General features: G+C 35.0%; 1 protein-coding gene across 2 annotated transcripts; it reads right to left on the bottom strand.

Moving 5' to 3' along the window:
• Positions 1 to 4,893: 4,893 nt before the first annotated feature.
• Positions 4,894 to 25,094, bottom strand: slc38a5b (solute carrier family 38 member 5b). 2 transcript variants are annotated; one of them, XM_079827254.1, is made up of 17 exons: positions 24,954 to 25,094; positions 24,447 to 24,852; positions 15,583 to 15,718; positions 14,809 to 14,878; positions 14,600 to 14,715; positions 13,852 to 13,925; positions 13,348 to 13,440; positions 12,681 to 12,762; positions 12,367 to 12,449; positions 11,621 to 11,679; positions 10,151 to 10,267; positions 9,803 to 9,882; positions 9,401 to 9,501; positions 8,854 to 8,978; positions 8,086 to 8,230; positions 6,922 to 7,025; positions 4,894 to 6,807 (listed from the first exon to the last, which is right to left on the bottom strand). In XM_079827254.1, the coding sequence occupies exons 3-17, from the start codon at positions 15,639 to 15,641 to the stop codon at positions 6,703 to 6,705; spliced, it is 1,413 nt and encodes a 470-aa protein (XP_079683380.1). In that variant the 5' UTR covers positions 15,642 to 15,718; positions 24,447 to 24,852; positions 24,954 to 25,094; the 3' UTR covers positions 4,894 to 6,702. The 2 variants fall into 2 exon arrangements, with proteins under 2 accessions (XP_079683380.1, XP_079683381.1); XM_079827255.1 differs by lacking the exons at positions 24,447 to 24,852; positions 24,954 to 25,094 and adding an exon at positions 20,226 to 20,397 and having other exon boundaries at positions 4,977 to 6,807.
• Between the last annotated feature and the right edge of the window lie 572 nt (positions 25,095 to 25,666).

The raw sequence follows: 25,666 nt of genomic DNA, 5'->3' as shown, positions 1-25,666 counted from the left end.
GCTCTCAGAATGCCATGGACAGGCACGTGTTTCTTCGCTCATATTAAGGAGGAGGAGCAACATATATATATATATAAAATAAAAAATGTAAACAGTACCGGTGAAAATTTAGGAAACATTAACATTTTTTTATGTTTTTGAAAGAAGTCTCATAGCTCACCAAGGCATTTATTTGATCAAAAATACAGTAAAAACAGTATTATTGCAAATTATTATTATAAATTAAAAAACAAATTTCTATTTGAATATATTTTAAAATGTAATTTAACAGAATCATCAGAATCATCATGTTCTTTGTAATCGGACACAGACTACAATTGGCAAGTAAATCTATATAATTTAAAATATCAATAAAGTAACAACCTGATAGTAAATACACAATACGCTAATGTAAAATGTAACATGTTGAATATTTATAATACATTATATTATATTTATGAATGGCCAATCACAAAATAATATGAAATCTGAATACTTTTATTTATTTATTTTTATAAATCCTGAATATAAAGTTATAAGTCTGAATATATAAATGTGAATCTGAATATAGGCCTATAGTTAAATCAGAAAACATAAATGTGAATTCTATAACTCTGAATATATAAATATAAATCATACTTTTTTTTTTAAATAAATACTGAATATAAAGTTGTAAGTCTGAATATATAAATGTGAATCTGAATATAGGCCCATAGTTAAATCTGAAAACATAAATGTGAATTCTATAACTCTGAATATATAAATGTGAATCTGAATATAGGCCCACACTGTAAAAAATGCTGTAAAAAAAACGGCGAAATTTTGACAGTAAAATGCTGTTTTCCATTAAAACAGTAATATACCATAGAAAACAATGCATTCTGGGTAATATTTGTAATTTTCGAGAAAATAGCCAACAGGAATATACCGTGAATTAACAGTGCTCAAAGTCGACACTCAGAGGCTGTGCTCCAAATCACACCCTATACCCTCATTCACTATTCCCTACACTAGTTTACTGATAGTGAGCGAAAATACTGAGCTCCTTCATAATCTAATCTATAATGATATAGATTAAGTTTTATTTTTATTTTTTGGTAACCCAATAATTTTACAGCATGAGTTCCATCAGTGTTGCAACAACCAGATAATTTAAAGGACAGGAAAAAAGCTTGTGGTCAATACATTTTGAATACCAGAGTCATGCAGACTCAAATAGACATCAAGAATCGGCGTATGAATCTCAACAATGGTGACAATCAAAAGCTTCATTCTGCAATGCATGCTGGGTACAGGCATTGTGCAAAAATCATCCATGACTCCCAGCATGCATTGTGACATGAATAAATTATGCTGATGAATAGCCTGGTTATTTTCTTTAATTCTTAATATTTACCTTTATTTTTGGTGTTGTTTTTGTGTTGACTTTTGGTAGTGTTTTGTGATGTTCAGAGTTGATCTGTTCATCTTTTTTTTGACTGTCACCATTGTTGAGATTCATATGCGGATTCTTCATGTCTATGTGAGTCTAAATGGCACCATAGTACAAACCATTTATGTATTTCATGAGTTTAAAAAATCCTTCATAACTGATTCCTAATCACTGTTTGATATTTTACAAACTGTCACAGTTTTGGTAATGAAAAACAGGGGTAAAATTAGATGTATATATTAAAAATAAGGTTTTGTTTAGGGAATAGACACTGAATGAGATGAACGAATCAAGCATTATGTTTATGTCACAACCAATAACACCTGATCACAAGTGTTTTGCTACACCAAATGTGTCTAAGAAACACAGTTATAAAAGCCAAAGAAAAACTATTGTTATAAAGTCAAGGGTCAAGAGCCCAACTGAAGCAAACACTAATCACCATAATGGTGACCAAACATTTTCAATTAAACATCAAAAGTTAATTTGATCTGTTAATTTTCTATAAGAGCTTCTGTAGATGTCTGACAGAAATAAAGTAAATCTGGTTAGTAATAAGTAAAGCTGGTAATGCTGTTTGTGGAGTTGTTTAATCCTCCTCTGCTTTAATGTCTTCTTTTATTTTCAGTTGATTTCATCTAAGGCTGTGGCTGAAGTCAGTTGTACTTCTCTTTCCTTGAGTGGTTCTGCTTGTTAACAGCAGGTGCTCATCACTAATTCTCAATTATCACTTAATTAATATCTTAATTATCTCATTAACTTCAACAATGCTTCAATTACTCTAACACTCTGTAGTGTGGACACCAGAGATGTATAGTAACGAAGTAGAACTACTTCACTACTGTACTTAAGTACTAAAAGGCAGTATCTGTACTTTACTAGAGTATTATTTTTTTCTCCTACTTCCACTTTTACTTCAGTACATATTTTCGATGAGTTTAATACTTTTACTCTGATATTTTTTGAATGTGCTGCATCGTTACTCGTTACAATTATAAAAATGTTACGAATCATTCCATTCCAAACCCACATTACCGCGCATGAGAGAGAGAGAGAGCGCGAGCGATAGTGTGAGAGAGAGAGCGCGCGAGAGAGAGAGCCCCGCGAGCGCGCATTCACTGTCTTTAAAACAACACGAGCATTTTGCGCTCAAATTGCTCTCTATTTGTTTACATAGTTAATGTGCACTGTGAAGTAACATATACAAACAATGAACAGCTGTATTTTTTATTAACTAAGATTAACAAAGATTACTAAATACAGTAACAAATGTATTGAACATGGTTAGTTCATGTTAGTTATTAGTCTAATACATTGACTAAAGTAATGTTAACAAGTCAAACCATATTGTAAAGTGTTACAAACAAATAATTTACTCAGAACACCTCTTGAAATGAGAATATAAGTGTGCTTACCCCATTTTTTTTTTTAGTAAGAGTGGTTATAGTAAGATTTAATCTTAATGAACGACAGTATTTTCAGGTTATTTATATGACAATATGTAGAAAAATTACCTACCAACATTGTGATTGTCCTTTAGCTTAATCATTTGAAATAATAAAAACAATATGATGTTCAAACTTTTGACTACTTTCTTTAATAACTACATAACACAATACTTGTACTTTTACTTTCAGTACTTGAGTAGTACATTTTAAAATAAACTACTTGCAATACTTAAGTACAACAAATGTTGAATACTTTAGTACTTCTACTTAAGTGTGGTGCTTAAAGAGCACTTCAACTTCTACTCAAGTCACTTCTTTTGATAAGGAACTGGTACTTTTACTCAAGTATGTGTCTCTAGTACTTTATACATCTCTGGTGGACACATATAAGTGTTCATTTAAAACTGAAGATTTTGCTGTGGAGTTTAAAGGGTTAAAGGAATTAGATGAAAATTAACGGTAAACAACTGTAAATTAATTTACGGAAAAGTACTGTAAAAAAACAGCAGTTTACTGGCAACCAGAGCTGCCAGTAGATTACCGTAAAATAAAAAAAGAAAATTGTAATATACTGTAAAACGTAACAGTCAGATTTACCTGATGAATCAAGATATTTTCACTGAAATAGTAGTGAAAGTTAATAGAAAAAAGTTGTGCAAAGTCTGTAACTGATAAGGAGAGTAAATATTAAAATGAACTGTTTCTATGTGTTGTTGCACAAGATGATATAGAAGAGATCTTTTAGTTTAATTAATTCGTTTTGTGGGTCACCATTGTGCTGGAGAGTAGAGCCTGTGCTTCAGTCCAGGATGAGCAGAGAAACACTGCTGCCTGATGCTTTATTTAAAGTCAGTGACTGTGTTTGCTAATGCAGTTATGAGCTGTTTGTTGAGTAATTTATCACATACATGTGTGTTATTATAGCGATGAAATGTAAAAATTGAAGTTAAAGTAATCTACTTTCACTACTACACATTACGTGTTTGCAGTTTATATTAAGGAATGTTCCTTTTCAGTGGACTCAAATTAAATGTTTACAGTACAAACACCATATGAATACTAGTTTTAAAATGAGAACTGTTTGAAGAAATCAGTTTTTCAAATGAAAAGAGTTACCTTTCATGGTATTATTACGGTAACATACTGTAAAAAAGGAGAGCTGTAAATAAACAGTAGAGGACTGTAAATTAACAGTATATTGCTGGCAACCAAAGCTGCCAGTAGATTACCGTTATTTTACAGCACAATTTTTTTACAGTGCACAGTTAAATCTGAAAACATAAATATGAATTCTATAACTCTGAATATATAAATGTAAATCATACTTTCTTTTTTTTTATAAATCCTGAATATAAAGTTGTAAGTCTGAATATATAAATGTGAATCTGAATATAGGCCCATTGTTAAATCTGAAAACATAAATGTGAGTTCTATAACTCTGAATATATAAATGTAAATCATACTTTTTTTTTTAATAAATCCTGAAAATAAAGTTGTAAGTCTGAATATATAAATGTGAATCTGAATATAGACCCATAGTTAAATTTGAAAACACAAATGTGAATTCTATAACTCCGAATATTTAAATGTAAATCATATTTTTTTTAAATACATCCTGAATATAAAGTTACAAGTCTGAATATATAAATGTGAATCTGAATATAGGCCTGTAGTTGAAAAACATAAATGTGAATACTATAACTTTGAATATATAAATGTAAATCATGAATCATGAATGGTTACAGATTTACATTCATATTTTCAGAATTATAACTTTTCATACATTTATTACATACATATACAGATTTTGTATAATTATTACCTGTTTGGTCCTCGACATTTACAAAATGTTTTTTTTTTTGATTGTGCAAGAACTTTCAGTCAACAATTGAAACCTGAACAAAGACCCGAGTTAATTCTTTGCCCGAAAGAATAACAAAGGATTATTGCTACTACATTTTATATTATATTCAACTTATCTATTAAATGTAAATTTAAATATAAATGTATGTTAAATAAGAAGTAAATACTGTTAAGAGTGCGTAATAAGGGATTCATTAAATGATGTCCTAAAACCAAGTAGCCTACACAGGGGAACACAAAAAATAAGTACATACATATTGCACTTTTTAATACTGACAACACTTTTTTATTGAAAATGTTATGGCAAAGTCAAAGGCCAGTTCAGAAAACCAACAAACAAATGTAAAAGCAGTAGAAAAAGGCACTTGTTCAACTGCCAACTCTCTTTGGTGTGTTTGTATTTCACATTGGAACTGTCAGTCTTTAACCTCATACAATTTTTGCACCTGTTTTCTAATTAACTAACAAACATGGAAACACTGTAATCATTTCTCCTAAAACATAATAAATAGGCATTGCAGGACAGTGGGAACTTAGAGATGAGGGGGATTGCCATCCTTTAATGGTCTGGAGTGCACACTGTGAGTAGGTCTGCCATCAAATCACTAAATATCGCATTGACTCACAGTCTACAGGGGACCAGGAGGAAAAGATGTAATTTAATGACATGCAAAGTCATAGCTCTTTGTGTTGTTTAACGTTTTACAGGTTTTAGGCAATTGTTGGTGCTTTTGCATGCGTAAAAAGTTTTTAAAATAAAATAGTAATTTGAAAACTTTATTTTCAGAATACAGGATTTTAAATCCCAGATATTATATCTGGATTTTTGGGTCTCACTACTCAACTTTTTCTTCTTCTTTAAATTAGATAAATTATAAATCTTTTCTCCAATTTGTGTTATTGGGTTTTATAGATTTGTTGGTGTTTTTTCCACCCAGCCTTATAAAATTATTTTTCTAGGGACATTTTACTTTTCCACAAATTGCTCTGAATGAAAGATATTAATTTTTAGATGGGTTGGACAATGATACATTATACTGTTATACTTGTGACTGCTCGATGGGAATATGGCATAAATCAATGAATTCACAGGTTAGGTTTAGTTGCATTAGATGCATCACAGTGATGTAAGCAATGTAAGCACCTTAATTGTAGTTATCCACCTGTTCCTCACCCGAAACAACAGATGGCATTCCACCCCACTGCACCACAAAATATTGTAACTACGTACCTTACATTTGTTTGACAAAATAAATGATATCCAACAGGAAGAAAACAACAACCCTGAAATAGTATAAAGCTGATTGTCTTTTAAATGTAGTGCAGTTGTTATCACACAATATTTCAGGACTTTTTTTTTTTTTGTCTCAACTGAAATATATATTTTTTCTGATACATTTCATAACTTAAATTTCAGCAATTTGATTTTCGGATTTAAAAATAAGAGACTTGAGATGATGTTGAATTTTCTTATCATGAGCAACAGGAAAATGTGTTTCAATTTCCTTAGTATTGCACTCTGGGTCTATGGCTTGAATTTGATGGGGACAACAGAACAGATAATAGGTCTGATGATAATATCGTCTCCATCAGACCATAAAGCAAACCTCACCATTCATTTATTTTGGCTTCTGCTGTATCTTTTTGCATTATTTTAAAGCTATTTAGTGGGCTTCCATCTCCAACACAAACATCATTTATCGTTATGAAGCCTGTTGCTGCTTGTAGAAACAGCATCAAAATGGCATGACATTTCTGAGTCCCCAGAAATCCTCCACTATAAAACCTCATAGGATTTATCCATTTCAATTTTAAAGATGGCAGGACATCAGTCCTTTCCTTACTCAGTGGGATAACAGATCTGAGGTGAGTTGGGTCCAGCCTAAATGATGTTTCGGTTTCTCTCACATTCATGAGAGAGAAGGGATGGTGGTGTTCCTCAAAGGCTTTTTGGACCCTTACAGATTTGTGGGTTTAAGATCAGTGACCTCCTCCACTTCGATTCTCTCCGTAGACCCAATCCAGTGTGATGAACGTCAAGCTCATGCTCATAAAGATGAAGCCTAGAGCAGTGAAGCAGGCAGCCTGAAACACAAGAGCAGGAGAAGATACTTTTGATGACTAAGAACATCTGACTCTCAGTCAACCGTAATGTGTACATTAAATCAAATTCTCTTGTGATTTAAAATAGAGACTTGCCTGAATTTTTGGTCTGGAGTTCATTGGCTCTTGCTCTGTGGAAACGATTCGGATGTAAAAAAGACCCGGGAGGATGAAGATCAAGCTTGGAGCAGAGGTTGCACCTATGAAATGAACAAAAAATAAATGAAACTTCTACAGGAAGTTCGAGCTTAAGTTGTGGTCACATTAGCGAAACTTCTGCCAAAAAGGTATATTGTCTATTGTCAATAGTGTAGCATTGTATGAAGCCCAGTGTAACGTCTACCAGAGGGTGAAGTCTGCCCAGACGAAAAACATAAGAAACAGGAGGCGAGAAGAACGACACTGGTCAAAATGAACTGGTAGTCCCACAAGTCTTTATAAAGGGTTCGCACAAAAGAATACACTCTTCCCATACATGTAAAAAGAGTGAGGGGAAAATGAAAAGAAAACACTCTGAAAAACGTTACAAAATCAAAGGGGAAAGGTAACATTAATAAACTGAAACACCAGTCGGCCGTAGAGCAGTCATCTCTCTCGTCACACTCAACATGCGTGCGCGCTCACATAAAAACAGCGTGCACCATAGAAGCGGTCATCTTAAAGGCACAACAACATTAACATCCTGCACCGTATTCCAGGTGGCCGTTACACCAGCTCACACAGAAGTAACTTTTAAACTATGCAGCTTTCTGTTGGCCAAGGCGGCGAATCTGCATGAGCAGCCTAACCCATTGTGAAATCTGCACGGAATATTCTTTCTTCTGAAATTCCAAATCACGTGGATTCCTATTGAAATGACTGGATTTTGCCCATGAAAATTCATCGACCAACAGTAAATGTGACCGCACCTTTAAGACAATTTCCCATTGACATACATGATAGAATCCCCAGCATTCAAAATGCAGCAGTGATGGCATCATTGTAACCCTGATGACATCACTGCAAAATCTGAATGCTGAATTATGATGTCTTATCTAACCATTTATTGCCACTAATGAGCAGAGCTCAACTTTATGCAAATGGACAGTGGGAGAAATATTATAAATAAACATTAATTTATTCAATACAGATTTTTTAAAAGTATTTGTATGCTTATTAGATTACCATGCAACTAAACTAAAGCTACAATAATGTTCTTTTGCTGCATTGCACTGGTATTTTCCTCCAAGTGCACATCTATAATTTTCTTTATTTACTCACCAATGATGCCGAAAATGTCACGAATGTTGGGCACAGAAATGACGAGCAGATTGACAACCAAAAGGAGACACAATGCAATAGCGATGTGACGGACCCAATGGAAGGGCTTATCAGGGAACAGAAGCTGAAGAAGGGCTCTGCGAATCTAAAAAAGAAAAGAAAAAAAGAAAACGACAAAGAAATCAAAATAATTCATTAAAAAAAAATCAGGGAAACTTCACCCAAAAATATTCACCCTCATGCCGTCCCAGATGTATATGACTTTCTTTCTTCTGATGAATAGAAACAAAGATTTTTTAGAAAAATATATATAATGGAAGTACATTGGACCCCAAAGTTGATGCTTCAAAAACCCCACAAAGTGAAAATGACGGTAATTCAAAAGAGCCCAGTTGATGAATCGGTGTCTTCTCAACGAGTGGAACAATGTTGTGAAGTTCATTTTGTGAAATGTAATGTAAGTGCATTGCAAAACTCTCACAAGAAGTTATTGTTCTCGCTTCACATCACTCTCATGAATCCGTGTAGCAGTGCTGTATAGGCTAGATAAAAGTTTAAAATGGTAGTATTTGTCTCACACACACCTATCATCAACTGGGGTAGTATGGATTATCGCTATGCTCACTTTTTTTTAGAAGGTCCCGTACACTTCCATTATATGGACTCATATGCAGAATAATTGTATTTTATTTTTGGGTGGAATAATATAAAAGCAGGAAAGCTAGTCAGATATCACCATATAACACTCTCAATAAAGGCTCTCATTACCGGGAAGAGCACAACGGGAACAGTCAGAGTCACAGCCACCAGTACGGCCAGTCGCACACACAGGATGAGTGTGTCCAGAGGATCCACCTTGCTGTAGGTGTGTAGAAGTTCCGCCTCTGTGTTTACTGAGAGAGAATAATACATATTGAGATTAACTACTATTTCCAGACTGTTCTTAAATCACACACACACACACACACACACACACACACACACACACACACACACACACACACACACACACACACACACACACACGAACAGATGTAGGTTCTATTATATAACCTAAACCACAAATTGAAACAAGTATGCTGAAAAAAATATGACAGTCTAGCCTGTAACCAGCCTGTAATCAGTGATGCCTCATATTTATTAATATATTTTCCAACTATTACATTTCCTTTTCTTTTAATAAGAAAGTTGTCTTTGTGGTAGTATTGTATAGATAGCAACTGTAAAGGGACATATGGTAAATTTTATGGCTGACATGCAGCATTGAACATGCAGCATTGAACATAATTTTTATTTCAAAATCCAAAGTGCTTACAATAAAAGGTGAGGTAGCCAAAGATGGCAGTGAGCAGATACATGACAAACATCCCCAGGATGGACACGTTGGCAATGGCCTGCATGCGTCTCTTTGTGGGACTAAAAGTGTCAAAACAACAATAATAAAGGAGTTTACTTTTGACTCATGTTTCCCTTCTTGCAACAAAGAAATACAGACATATTATAATTCATGTATGTATGTATATATATATTCTTTGATTAATAGAATGAGCAGCATTTATTTGAGATTTTTTGAGAAAAAAAACTAAACGTTTGAACGGTAGTGTATATTATAATAGATTAGCATCTCTCAAAAGAAATAAAAACTGTTTCGTTTTCAGTAGTAACCACCATAATTATTAGTGGTCATGAATAGAGAGCATGTGCATTCTTAACGTACTTGCGCAGCTCAGTGTAGATCGGCAGCACCTCAGGGTGGCATACAAAAGCGAAGGCTAAGATGGGAACCGTGTAGGCTGTCTGCAAGACAAACAAAGTAAATAAAAAATGACACAAAGCCGTGTATGATCTCATGCAGTGAGGCAGCCTCACACCTATGTCCTCATACAGAAAGGACTAGTTGCTTGGTAATGGTATTTCCATCTACATACTGAGCATTTCCTGTCTGTTGAGAGCTATAATGACAATAGCTTGTTGACCTTGGGTGCAAGTCATAAAAGGTTAAAAAATAATACTTAGAAACTAACTACCTGAATAGATTCTTGCAATGATAAAGACCGTTCCTAACCTGCTGGTTGATGGTGAAGTATTTAGCTTCACATTCACCATCAATAGATATGTTTTCAGCAGTGTGGTTGGAGAAACCTTCGAAAGGACAAGGGATATTGAACTTTTTATAGATGACCTAGAAAACACAAACATAACATTAAAAAGTTATAAAATAGTTTTAAAAACTACAGTTTAACCAGAGAGGTTTTGGGTTACTGGTAACACTTTAGTTAAGGGTCCAATTCTCACTATTAACTTGTTGCTTATTAGCATGCATATTACTAGGACATTGGCGGTTTATAAGTACTTATAAAGCACATATTAATGCCTTATTTTGCATGACCATATTCTACATCCCTTAATCTATTCCTACCGAATAACAAAACTTAAAGCGATAGTTCATCCAAAAATGAAAATTCTATCATCATTTACTCACCCTCAGGTTGTTCCAAGTCTTTATACATTTCTTTGCTCTGTTGAACACAAAGGAATATATTTTGAAGAATGTGGGAAACTGAACAGTTCTGGGGCACCATTGAAGTCCCAAAGTGGCCTGGTTACAAATTTTCTTCAAAATATTTTTTTTTGTGTCCAGCAGAACAAAGACATTTATACTGGTTTGGAAAAACTTTAGGGTGAGAAAATGATTAATAAGATTAATTAGGAGTTCAATGAGGCAAAAGTCGTAGTTAATAATTAGTTAAAGCTGCACTATTTAACTTTTCCGTCCACTAGAGGTCGCCTGTTCAAAACAAAGGCGTAGTTTGATGACGCCACGTTTGAGCGCAGAATCTTGGGACATGTGGTCTTCACCTCACAGCCGGTGGAAAAGAGTCAGGATAGGACTCGGGCAGAAATCATGTTCATGGATGCTATTATTAACATTACTGTAGTATGAAGCAGAGCAGGACCGAGTGTTGTGGAGCTGAGCAAGGCCGCAGGAGCGGTTGAAGAGCGGGACTGTTATTATGGCATAGTCGCCGGCGGGACTTTTATTATGACACGGCCGCCGGCGCCACTTCCTCTTTTCCAGTCATGAGTATGAAGTAACGCAACTCTGTTTATCGTATTAGAAATATCTGAGTGTGTTGAAAAGGAAGTTATGACGTTCGCTCGGAGGCTGCTATGACACTTGTTCACACTGCAGTGAGAGTACAGTGTTTCTGCTAAATAAAACCGGAAACCGAGGGTGACACAGATATGACGCAATCGACAGGCGACTCCCTCAAATGCATAGCTCACACGTCCCGGTTCCTTGGTTAAAATAGCAATTTCACACGATGTATAAATCGTTGGAAACATTTGGGATATTCTAAGTACTCAACTGAACAAAATATATAACACTGGCCTAGTGGTTTTTGGATATTTTACTGCAAAAATCTTACATAGTTCACCTTTAATAGTGGGAACTGGACCCTAATTTAGTTACCTTTTGATCTTTTCTCAAAAGACCACAAACAGACCACTGCATTAAGTCATCAACACTTACTGAGACCAGGAAGAAAACCATACATGTCAGAGAGAAGCCACTGGTGTAGCCCAGGTACCCTGCAACAAACAACAGACATTATTACACACAATGTAAATTATATTACCTGCTAAATGAGACTATAAAGCTTGAAGATACAAAGATATATTTAAACATTAAAATGCAATGTGTATTGTGAAAAGTGCCATACAAATTAAAGGTGCAGTAAGTGATTGATGATTTTTGAAATTACCAAAACAAACAGGCCCCTACCCAAAATGATCACACCCCTAACTTGATAGCTCCGCCCCCCAAACTCACAAACAAGCTATGCAACACAGGCACCTCACCCCTAATGAGTTTATACGCCCCTTACTGCTGATTGGCTAAAGTGTGTTTTGGTGCTCGGTCCGATCCACTTTCAACAGAGAAATCGCTTACTGCACCTTTAATTTGACTTCAATTGATTATATCAACAGTTGTTTGTTTTGATTTGTTTTTGGTTACAAATCAGTTCTCTCAACAAAAATGAGATCTGTAGATTTCAAAACTTGACAAAAATTGACAAAATGTTCTTTTGAACATCATAAATTCACTCTGGATTCTACTGCAGAACTCTACAGAAAAATCCATGGATCCTTTCAAATGTGTGTGTGAGTAAAGCAGATTGTGTTTTACAAGTGAGTGGAGGACAATATTATGAAAACTGGCAATGTGACAAGCAAATACAAAGGAATTCACAACCAGCGCAAAGCAGAATGGCTTACCAAGCTGTCTCATCAGGGCAAGTGGCAAGATGACGCAAATGGACACAATGACGATCAGATAGTTGCCATTCAGGAACCACTCACTAAAAGCAAAAACAAAACAAAAAAGAGAATAAGGCAGCCTACTCATCTACTGCAAGGAACTTTGCAAGTGTTTATGTATTTCAACAACAGTTGGAGGATTCGGATTGCTCTGAGGTTGGAATGCACCAGTAGTTACCTTGGATGACCCAAATATTTGATCTAATTCTTGGCTAGATTAAATTAGGCTCATTAGGAGAACACGTGGAGAAACAGATGATTGTGTTCCTCACCCACTGCTGTGGTGAAGGCCAAGGAAAGTCTGAATAACCAGAGGTAATTCAGACTTCACAATGAAGAGGTAGCTAGACATAGCTGAAAGAAAGAGAGACAGATACATCAGACACAGTTTGGTTGTACTAACACCCATCTAAATGGTAGATGTACATATTTTAATATGAGTTACGAAAACGTACGGAGTTTTGCACTGCAACATTTTATACTGTAGAAGATGTATCAGAAATAAATAAACAAGGATCTCTGTTGCGTGTAGCCTAAGGTGACTCTTTCCAAGTTTAGAGAGCCAAACTCATCACAGATGTATTACAATACTGCTGGCAGGACAAAACATTTGTTACTAGTCTGAGAGGGAACGTTGTGTAACATAGTGCTGCTAATATTCTACGCACAACACATCATTCCTCACGAGACTCAGGGATTTCTTCTGATTCACATCAATGTATTTTTAAAAGCTTTATAATACTTTAAAAGCCTTTATGGTTTTTATTCAATCCTACTAACAGAACAAATTATAGAGATATATTATTTCAATCTAATGGATAATAATAACAACTTAAAATCAGTATAACTGGACATGTTACAGCGCTTAAGGAAAGATACAGAGGGGGGAAAAAAGGAGTTTGGAAATGAGATCAGAAGCTAACCAAAACTCCAACTTACCCCCGATGTTGTGTAACGTTATGACAAGAGCTGCCAGTATTTTTCCCGGGTGTCCAAACGCTCGTTTACCCAGTTGTTCATAAGCGCGAATACCTGAACAGACAATAATACAGGTTAGTGATTATTAATGATTTAGCCTGATGAACAAACAGGCCCCTCATACATACATGCAAATCATACATGCAGTGGGGTCCAAAAGTCTGACACCACATTGAAAATACAGCATTTAAAATGTAATTACAACCTGGAATCCTCAAAGGGCTTTACATTGAAATTTTTCATCCAATCAATTATTTATCATTGTTATTAAATTGAATAAAAAAAATAAATAAAAAAAAATTGATGTGCAGTCAATATGACTTATAAAAAAATACTGTATTCAATTAGAAAGTAATGCAAAATAGAAGTATTGGTGCCAGAGCAATTGTAAAAGTCTATTTTTTTTATAACAGAAGCATTTAAATCATGTTAATATGAACACAAAATCTCCTGAATTTGTCGTACCCACAACCCCTGCACTCCTCAGCAGAAGATGGACAGAGTATGATGATAAGACAGCAATGCAGGTCAACAAGACCCTGTGAAAATAAAAGAAACAAGCAGAAAACACAAAACACAAACAAGTAAATTAACAAGATAATGTCTGTCATATCAATACATGACACAATAACATGATGTAAATTCTCTACATAGTTGACGTGCATTGAAAATGAGGCAAGTAATCAAAGTATTACAGTATATGTTCATTAGATCATTGCTGGTCATTCAAATGGTTAGAAATAGGGATGTCCCGATCAGGTTTTTTTTGCCCTCGAGTCCGAGTCATTTGATTTTGAGTATCTACCGATACAGAGTCCCGATCCGATACTTCTCTAATACATAAAAAAAAGAATAAAGAAGAGCGAAAAAACAGATCCAGGATGTTCCTTATTTTTTATTTAATTCACCTTATTTAACCAATAGCGTCTCTGCAACAAAGTGGAGTTAAAAGGGTCTAACTCTGTGCCACCGCATAACTATAGATGTGTTAAAAAATAATGAGAATATATATACATATATATCCGAGTCCTGATCGGGAGGTAACGTCCGATTCCATTTGAGTCTGAAACCACGTGATCGGGCCCGGTTTCCGATCACATGATCAGATCTGGACATCCCTAGTTAGAAATGTCATACAACTACATACTCTTTATACCTACAGGGCTTTTAAGTCAGTTAATTGTGAAACTGAGGTGCATTCTGGGATACTCACAGAAAGAGGACGATTCCAGTGTTGGACATGGCGTAGGACAGTCCCAGAATCCCACTGCCCATGATAGCATTGCTGAGGTTGAAGACAGACATTCCAAATGACGTCTTGCCTTCAAACTAGCAGAAAAAACAGACACAAAGACGAGTTGAATAATTGGATGCTTTATTAATATGAGCTGGATGGAATGGGATTTTTATTTCTGCACTCACATCTGTAAACTGAGGGGTTTTTCCACCATCACTCTTGTGTGGTAAAAACTCCTCTCGTTCAGGTGACTCTCTAAAACAAACCGACAAATGTAACACTTTATAAATGCAACAATTACCAGGTCATCAATTATGATGCTACAAAACTAATAAGTCAAATTAACTGTGTAAGTAAATGTATAGCGAAGCCTGCATGGGGTTTGGGTTCATAAAATGAATTAAAGCAAGGACCTTTGTCGAAGTTTTTGCCTTACAAGACAGCCATTAAAATGATACAAAGTGATGTGCCTGATATTTAAACAACCCAGGCCCAGTTAGTCATGGTGTTTACACGTAATAATAAAATGTGTCAAGGATGATATCATTAATTATATTGTTGTTTTAACTGTTAACACCGCTGATCTGTTCAACATGTATGGAATGCATTAATGTGACCATAAATCCAAGGTTATTTCTGTGTGCTAATGAGGTGAAGGCTATGCTGCGGTATGCTGCTAAATTTCTCACTCCCAGGAAAAAAAAATATTTCAGTGATGTTGCAATGCTCTCATTTTCCATTTAGGTTCATTTTAAGTTCACCCAAATATTCACTTAAAATAAATGCAACTTATGACTGTGTAATTGTTCTAGAGATGGTGAAGCAATTGACTAGTGTGTTTGCTTTTAGCATGCGTCTGCGAGGCAACAGGAAATAGATACACATTGACAGATTTAGCAACACAGGAAACGTAGAATTCTGTTTTTAAAGAAAAATCGCTGCTAATAAATGACACGTACCCTTCCTCAAGATGTTGAAAGTCTTGGTGGTGGCCATTTGTTAGTTTCTGAAGTTCCATGATGTATAGTTTCTTTCTTTTTCTCTTTTTAGCAGGGAAAGTTGTGGAAAGTGAAGTGTTTTCTCTATAAAGTAGATCTGCAAGAAAAAAAAAGACACAATAAACCAACATCATTAAAGCAGTTTGACTAAAATACTACAAAACGGCATCTGAAGCAGCATAAACAGTATAGTATGGTATATCTCACTGTGCTTTTACACTGTTTAACTTAGCATAAATCCATTTACAAAGGAATTACAATCACAGAAATAATGTTATAACTTTAATGTTTCAAATATGAAATGATCAATATTGAAGTGCAAAATTAAGAATATGGAATTTAAAATAAAATATTCAATTACAAAAATTATGATTACTAAATTATAAAACACACTCGTGTTCAAAAGTTTGGGGAAGATTTTTTTTTATATTTTTGAAAGAAAGGCTTCTGCTCACCAAGGCTGCATTTATTTCATCAAAAATATAATAATATTGTGAAATATTATTACAATTTAAAATAACTATTTTCTGTTTGAATACAGTTTAAAATATAATTTATTCCTGTCGTAGCAACTCTCAATTTTCAGCAGCCATTACTTCAGGCTTCAGTGTCACATGATCCTTCATAAATCAATCTAATATACAGATTTGGTGCTCAAGTAACATTTCTTATTATTTATTAGTTGTGCTGCTTAATGTTTGTGGAAACCATTTTATGGCCACATTTAATACATTGTTATAGATCCTTGCTTAATAAAAGTATGACTTTCTTTCTTTAAAAAAAAAAATGTATATCTTACTGACTCAAACCTACTAAACAGAAGTAGTACTCTGTCATGATAACAACAAAGAATGCTGCATAATTTACCCAGAACCAAAACACACAATCAATCCAGAAACACCACAGTCAAAACAGTCTCTTGGTTATACAGATGTCTATACTAGGCGATATTGCACAATATTTACAACAACTTTAAAGCAATCACAGAACTACTTTAGAGCAGCCACCTGAAGACTGCTGAATGCCCTCTTTGACCCAGTCTTTATATCCTGTCTTCTGTTTAAACTCTTAATCCATCATTTTCCTGAAAGTTATCCGATGAGAAACCGTGAGAGCTGTCAAGATGTAGCCGTGTGTCCAGGAAACATGAGGTCCATGTGTCCATTTCTCACCACCTCTATTGTGACTGGCTCTAGCGGGGCTCATGTTTCAAGCAGAAAAAAAGAGCCCAAGAGAGCAAAAGACTGCCAGGAAATCTGTAATTCTGGGCTTATTTTGGATTCTTGCCTCTTCAACTGTGTAAATGATAATTTATAAGGGAACGGCTTCTGAGAGAGCACATTTTTTAAGAACTGATGTGATGGCCATGTCAAACACAACACTTCTAGGCAAACTATCGTTCTGGTACAACATGCCACTCTCTATGTGTGTAAATTCATTGATGAACGAAGAGCTCTGGAATGAAAGGAATAATTTACCCAAAAATGAAAATTCTGTCATAATTTACTCACCCTCAAGTTGTGACCTGTATGAATTTCTTTGTTCTGCTGAACACAAAGGAAGATATTTTGAAGAATGTCGGTAACCAAACAGTTGATGGACCCCATTGACATCCATATTATTTTTACCCTACTTTGGAAGTCAATGGGGCCCATCAACTGTTTAGTTCCCCATAATCTTCAAAATATCTTCTTTTGTGTTCAGCAGAAGAAAGAACTTCTAACAAGTCTGGAACAACCTGAGGGTGAGTAAAAGATGACAGAATTTAAATTTTTGGGTGAACTATCCCTTTAATGTTTGACTTAAAAACCTAGTGTGCTCTTTTTAGTCATTACACTCTACAACCAATGTGTACACCATAATAGTGACTTAAACTGTGGAAGATTTAGTACACTGTTTGTTAATGACAGTCATCCCCAAAGGGGACACACATCCCATCTTTACAGACTGACAAGAGTGGCCGAAACTGCCTCTGGAGAGACGCTACCTTTGGAATTCTGTCTTTTAGCAACTGTGAAGAAGGGGTGGGGAATCAGTGTTATTTTAATATTGTTGATATTTTTGCATTTCCCTTTTCATTTATTTATTTATTTTAGTTTTAGTTATTTTAGTACATCAAGTTAAGCTAAATGAAAATGAGAAATGTTGCTTTGGCAACAAGCTGAAATAAGATTTTCGATGGTTTTTGTTAACTATAATAACCCCAAAGGAGGTATGGGTGTGTGTAGTGGTTCTAGTGTGCACAGTATTAATTGAAAAATGCATCTGCACTCCATTATTATGACTGACATCAGTCAACATCACTAGTACGTTATACATTAACTCAGTAGCGGTTTGCAAACTACTGATGGTTCAGGTGTTGAAATCAGTGGGATATATTCCATATGGCAGGAATAAGGATCGCATGCACACTCACAAACATAACAGAGTGTGACTCAAACAGTTCTACTAAGAATGTTTCTTGCCGTGTGTATGCGAATTATCTCACAGTGTCTCAAACACGTAAGAAAGTGTAAATGGGAAAAAAAAGAGTCTCCTCCAATGCCAGGGTGAATCTATCAGAAAAAAATGTAAACAAATATGAGATCAGTGTGTTTTTGAGACCCTGTGAAATGCTGTGGGAAGAAGCAACAAGGCGAATTGCTGTTGAATATGAAATTCACAGTCACATTCAGCCCACAAGTTTGAATACGTGGCTCAGGCTTCGGAGGTTTGGAAGTTTTCCAGCAGCCCCTGCCAGCTGTAGTTCCTGAACTTCTTTCCGAACACAACCTTGTACACCCGAAAAACTTGATAAGATTTGTAGTAATAATTACATACTGCCAGCACATGGTGATTCACGCCTTGGTCTTTCCTCACACACAAACAGAAGTAGGATTATAAAATGAAAAGTGCTGAAGTTTTAAAATATAGTATGCTACTATGTGAAACTCTGGAGTAACTGAGATTATTTTTTGGAATTCTGTGAAATTAGAATCTTATGAATATTAAAAACAACTAAATGTGACTTTACATCATTCAAAATTAAGTACTAATAAATTATAACTCTGAAAATGATTTCACCAAGGCAATTAGCATACACAACTGAGAGAATATAAAAGTGACACAACTCTTCTAAAAGCCTGTGACTCTTATTAGCCTCATCTGACTAATGCATTCTCCCTATATAGTTTTCAAGATTTAGCATTCAGTTGCCAGCCTGAGATGTTGACCTCTTGTGCTGTGTCCTGGCAAAATTCCACACTGTATGGTAAAAGTCATTAAAGTGTCTGACCCATCAGGCTGAATGCTAATTCTGTTATACGTATCTGAAGGCTGGAGTTGAGAATTGCACAATCTTTAATGTTGATGTAGGACTGTAGGCAAACAATTCAACAATAATAAAGCCTTGTAGAAGCGTGTTGTGGAAAGCATTTCCCCATACGCTCATAATCATTATTTCTTGCTTAATCTCACTACTAAAATATTAACAGATTTTTCTGTTCCAGACAATAATTAAATAAAGAGTAAATTGTACAGTACCGAATAACTTTAACATAAGTTTAAAAGCCTGCACATTTATATTTCAACAATCTATCTGTAATCCAAATCCTGATCATTTAACAGAAAAATAATGTACAATGTAAACGTATATACAATTAAAGTACATCATAAACAATCAGTGTTGTTACTGTTAGTGGAAACTATTTCATTAATTGAAAACAAGCTATACATTTAATAAGTAATTAAATGAAAATTACTTATTGTTGCATTAAGTTTTAACATATAAAAAGTAATTAAAGCTAAATAGAAATATAAAAAAATAAATAAAAATGTCCAAAGCACACAAACAATTACAAAATCTTAAACTAAAAATACAATGAAGACTAAATTAACTAAATATTAATAGTCTAATACTAAACACAATATGCAGTATTCGAACACAGCATTGGTGGCTATTCGATATAAAACAACAATTTAAGGTTCAATTAGTTAACATTATTAATACATTATGAACTCAGAATGAACAACAAGCCTATATATAGACCTTAATGAAGGTTAAAAATGTGTTATTACATCTAAGCTTTTGCATGAACTAATGTTGTCATATAGACCCATGTTGTAAAGTGTTACCAATAGCACAAACCAGTTTTACAAAAGAGTTTTACATGAGCTTTAAAAGCAATGTGTCATGTCACATTGGTGGTGGTCACTGGAGTCATGTGTAAACTAAAGGTCGAAACCAACTGGACAACATTCCAGAAGGGAAGCCTACGTGCTCAGCTTTACTCTTAAAACAACTAATCACTTCTCAAAGGTTGCAACAATCAGAGACTTGAAAGACATGGAACCAACTCGAACTTGAATATTTCTACAGAGCAAAGTCTTAATAAATGAACACCAAAAATCTTTTCATGGAAAAATCCCCTATAAATTACACTTGTCAGCTGCAAAACGTCACTTGTGTTTTCGCCAAGAATTTTACCCTGAAGGCAGCTTGTCTACAGACAAGAGGAGAAAGAGAGCTTCTCTGCGACAAGACCACCTCGTCCGTATACCCAGCACCACTCCCAATAATTGCCTGAACGAGTGTGAAATACTAGTGTGACCAGATTGACTGTTACCTGGGGCAGCTTTCCTCAATGCAGCACTAGATGACTGTTTGTAATCCTTCTCTGGAACTGTTTTTAAATGCTAAGTTACTTGGCCCAGACAACCTTTCCACTCAACTGTCAGGGAGTCACTGAGTTATTTGTTTAAACTTCTTAGCACTCGGTTAGAACATGCAGGGTGGGTAGTAGGGACACATAGGGGCTGGGATAAAAAGAAAGAAAGAGGTGGGGGAGGGTGGCAAGGAGAGAAGTGTGCTATGTGACATCTAATAACTTTTAACCCTTTACTCCTATGAATAATACAATAAAACACTGTTTCTCAACTTCCAGACAAAAAATCAGCAATTAACCATATAATCATGCACAAGTAGGTTAGTCAATCAAATGGCTTATTAACTTGATTCATCCAATTAGCAGTACTTTGGTGAAAATTCAACTGTCACTAAGTAGAAGCTTACTAAATTAGGCAGATGCCTACATTGTTGGTGTACATGACAGGTTGTGTGACATATTCCTTCACCCTCAGAAACCATGGTAAAAGAACAAGGTAAAGAAAATATGTAAGATTTTTGAATTAAATATCCAAAAAACACTATATTTTGTTGACTTGTGTACTTACACTATCCTAAATGTTTTCAAAAATGCTGAAATCTAGAGAAATCAGCTATTTTAACCAGTGTAACGACCCATGTCATTACATCGCCTGTCAGTGACGTCATATCCACGTCATCCTCGATTCTCGGTTTTACTTGACCAATATATCGATAGAAAACCAATCATTGTTATATCAGCCTTGTCGGCAGAGGCTATTTACACCCACTGACTCTGGTTGGGCCAGACAAAAGTATGGTAGACGCTGCATCGTCAACAGTAGCAATAGTTTAATGGAATCTATTGCTATTTCCACTTAGTGTAGTGTTATATAGCTCAACATGGTTAGTCTTATTGTTTGAATCTCTTGTTTTCTTGATTTACAGCGAGTAACGTTTGTACCCAAAAAGTAAATCAGACAACACTTTTGTTTTTGTCAAGTGGCTAAGGCTAACATAGCATAACCAGAAAGAGCTGTATTTGTATTCACACCGCATTTTCTCCTCCATATAATGTTTTTAAATGAATTGCATGCCATTTAGCAACACAAGTCATTCAGCTTTTATTAATGATATTTTTTGCTTGGCATATGCAGTTCATGATACAATGAAAGATTTCTATTTCAGATAAATGCTGTTCTGATATTAAGCAGCACAACTGTTTTCAACATTTATAATAAGAAGAAATGTTTCTTGAGCACCAAATCAGCATATAGAATGATTTCTGAAAGATCATGTGTAAATAAATACAATAAATACAGCCTTGGTGAGTGTATAAGAGACTAAATTTTTTTTATTTTATTTGCAAATATTGTAAATAGAAAAGTAAATATTATATTTTATAATATTATTATATTTAATATGATATATTTTTATTTCATTTTCATTTTTTTCTTTAGTATGATGTCATTGATGTGGTACTATGTTATAACTATAATCTGAATCTGAAGCTAAATCAACTGAGAAGCATTTTAAAACTGTGACCAAATACCTTTAAATCACATTTAAAATGCTGCAACAATAGTTTGTGGACAAGATTTGGCAGGTTAACAACCTCTATACATATATCTTCAGCCACTTACTATCAGAGCTTAACAACCGTCTCTCCACCCATTTGCACTCGCATTCCTTCATGCATTTCCTGTCGTTCCACTCTCATTCTCTATAGACTCTCTCCCTATATGTCAACATCTCACACTATTGCTATCCATTTTAAGGCCTTGGCTAGAGGTGTATTACAGTGTTCAAATGCTCTTTTTATGGCAGACACACATCAGTGTACTCTGCTTGCCCATATTTGAATTTCCAGAGTATTTCCCATGAGATAATATGATCCCTTCGGCTCAGAGGCCGCATACATCTGTGTGCCAAAAGTCAGGCTCGAGTGAATTCGTAGTAAGTTTTACTAATATAATAGCACTAACAGAACATGTTTTCCACATCAGTATGAATTTACTTTCCAACCCCAAAGACTCAAACAGTGGAAGTCGAAGTAAAAGACAAGGTCTGGTCATTGTTGTAGGCCACACAATGCACTCGCTGATCTCTCCGCATGCTCATTTCCAAGCCTGTGGCCATGTATATTCAATATGACCAGGACATCCGTTTAAAAGAGCAACGGAAACCACTTGAGGTTTATCAATTGTGTGGGTCACAACATCAGTGTGTACATGATTGTGCCTTTAAAATTATACACATTCCTTTTCATTTTCCACCTGATAATGATTTCCTCTACTTTTCCTTTCAGATAACAGTGGTATGTCTGTTGTGGGGGATTATTCATCTGTGATGTTTCTTTTCACACTCTAGCCAAAGTCTAGCCAAACCTTACGTGCTTCAAAGATTAAAATACAACAGGAAGTGCTTCACCTGAAGTCAACAGCTAAAATTGCTAAACAAAATGACGTTGTTAAGTCACGATCTCAGCAGCACAAATTTCACGAAATTGAACTATTGTTCTTTTTGGTAAATTTCATTAACAAAATTGTTTTTAATTAAATACATTTTAGCATTAAACAACAATCTCTTATCTGCAGAAACTATAAAAAAAGCCATTTGAAGACAAAAGTGTAACCATTGACATTGCTATGTTTGAGCATCCTGACCAACCCAACCTTAGCACAACCAATGGCGTGAGTTTAGGGCGGGACTATCTGCTTGGCTGGCCAATGGTGTTATGTATGTGTCTAAAATCACATACTTTTGGAGTATGTTCTGAATTCGCTGATGAATACACTTCTCAATCATAAATAAAGTACTTCTTTATAGGCAGTTGTGTAGTATAAAAACATTGCCAAGCATACTACATCTAAAATGTTGCCATTGTCCTTTGACTGCTACATACGTAATAACCACAAAAATAATGCACTTGGGGGTTAACAAGTATAATTTAACCAGGATGAAGTGAACAACGTTTTTGGTATCTGTAGCAATTACATTTGAAAAGAGTGGCTTACAGTTATAGTTCCCATGGCCACATTTGGGATAGCAAAGTGTCCGCTGGAGCCAAAATTCAATGTCCCAGCAGGTGAACATCCAGGTATTGTGTAACTATGCCGTTTCATGAATACTATTGGGCAAACCTATTCATTTGACATACTGCTTTTCGCATACTATAAAGTTGGAAAGCAAAGCGTATTCTGACGAATGAAGCTAATGGCAAAAAAACCCTACAAATTTCTTTGTTGCAAATATACTCCCGGCTAGTGAATAACCAAACTGACATTACGAAGTTCAATGAGGATTGAGGTCTCTTTTCAGAAATACATGACCTAGTTGTTCTATAAATGACTTTACTAAATCAATCCTTTTAAAATACTTCTCACAATGCATTGGGGTGTACCCTTACACGTTGCGCAACAACTTTTGGATGTTTGGATATTTTGAGGTCTAAGTCCCAATTTAGTCTGAGAAGACTTTAAATGTAACAGTGACTTGCAGTATATAATCACTTTCACCTAGCAATATCTTGTGGAACATATCGAAAAACAGAGAATGTGAACAATGCATTATACTGACATTAACCTGTTTATCAAGATGATTTTCTAACATTGTATTCAGCTTAGAAGAAACATTCCATGCATTTAATCTATTCTAAACAAAACCCTCACAAAGAAAGAGTGATCTGTTTGTTTTTTAAAATACATTTTAAAGATATATGAATATGTTGATATGCCCTATATTTCCATGCATTTATCGGTAGTCAGTGCAAGTCCAAATCAACTAGAAGCCTTTTATATCTGGCTCGAGTTAATTCTAGAGCTGCGATCGGATATATGATACCTGCATAACGTCATGCACAGTGTGCATAGAAAAGATTTTCCTTTGCAGCTCACACACACTATTATCTTCAGTCATATTTAGCCATATTCATACCACACTGTAGGGTGACTGAGGTGAACAACAAATCATAAAACTCTCTAACCCAATTTTTTTTTAATTGTTATAAAAAAGCCCCTTTAAAGTGCGAGTAATTGCAATCAAAGAGCAAATTGTAAAATGATAAAACAGAATGAAAGCTATAATTATGTTAACAAAACTCAACCTAAGCCATTAAGCCTTTCCTGTCAACTGCAGTCTGATTTTCTAGCACATGTGCTCATGCAATACAACCGATACTCAGAAGAAAAAAAGACCCCCTCACCCTTTTAAATGGCAGTTGATGTTTCCTCAAAGGCAGTGCTGGTGAAGCATTCTCTGAGAGCTTTTCTTGGTTGAGGTGTTGCTTTTTATCCCAGTTGTTTAAAGGTTTAAGTTGTGCCCAAGAGAGAAAGAGAGAGAGAGAGAGGACAGTGTGGTTCCACTGAAGGGAGTAAGGCAGGAGGCAAAGGGTGGGAAGCACATGGAGGAAAAAACCCTGAAAGGGAGGGAGCTCCTCAACGCAGTCTCAAGTTACTTGTGATGTCACGAACAACTAAAGTCACTGTTGAACTCTGTTAATGCAGGCAACAGCATTCCATTCAATGGCTCTTTCACGCTTTCACATCTGTTTGTCTCTTATTCAGCACATTGACGGAATGTCATCTTCACAAGAAGCTCCATATTTTGAGCTGGAAAAGACAAAACTTAAAATAAGACTGGTAAATAAAGTTAGGTTTGCTAAAATTGTAAGTGAACGACTGTCTTCTCTTTACTTACTCTATATACTTACTCTATATACTTTCCTCTTTTTCACATTCATATATAATTTCTTCTCTCCCTTGTCCTTGTACAGTTCACCCCAAAATGAAAATTTTGCCACTATTCACTCAACTTTATGTAGTTCCAAATCTGTATGACTTTTTTCTTCTTCCTGGGAACACAAAGGGAAGAGTTTAGAACAATTTCTGAGGCAAAAAAGTAGCATAAAAACATCACAAAAGGCAACCTGACTTTTAATGGCAATACAACAACATTTGAGATGTTATTCGCTGAAACAGTAACTCATATGTACATTTTCAAAAATGTTATGTGAATGCATTGCGTCAAATTTGCATGGGTTCGTCACAAGACTAATCACCATACATCATTTCAATATGCATACAAATTAAATTTGAGGACTGTGACCTATAGGCAAGATTTAAAGTGAATAAAAATGTTCTGTTACTGATCAGTGTGACAAAAGTATTTCTTGAAGAGGTAATGCAAATCAAATAGCAGCTTACTTTTTCCTCTTTAGGTCAAAAAGATGGGCCATGCTGATGAATGGAGAAAATTCAAGCCTATGCTAAAAGGAAATTGATAAAATACTGTAAATTATTTTTGATGTAGCCTAATATAGCCTATATCATAGATTTTAATAACCTGTTGTATTCAAGTAAGGGAAAAAACAACAACAACAAAATGCTTAGATCTCTGAGGATTAACTGTTGGCTATAAATCATG

The sequence above is a fragment of the Gobio gobio genome (assembly GCF_949357685.1).
Source record: "Gobio gobio genome assembly, chromosome: 10".
NCBI classification, from domain to species: domain Eukaryota; kingdom Metazoa; phylum Chordata; class Actinopteri; order Cypriniformes; family Gobionidae; genus Gobio; species Gobio gobio.
The sequence above is the reverse complement of the archived record's forward strand: the minus strand, read 5'-3'. Positions and strand labels throughout refer to the sequence as shown.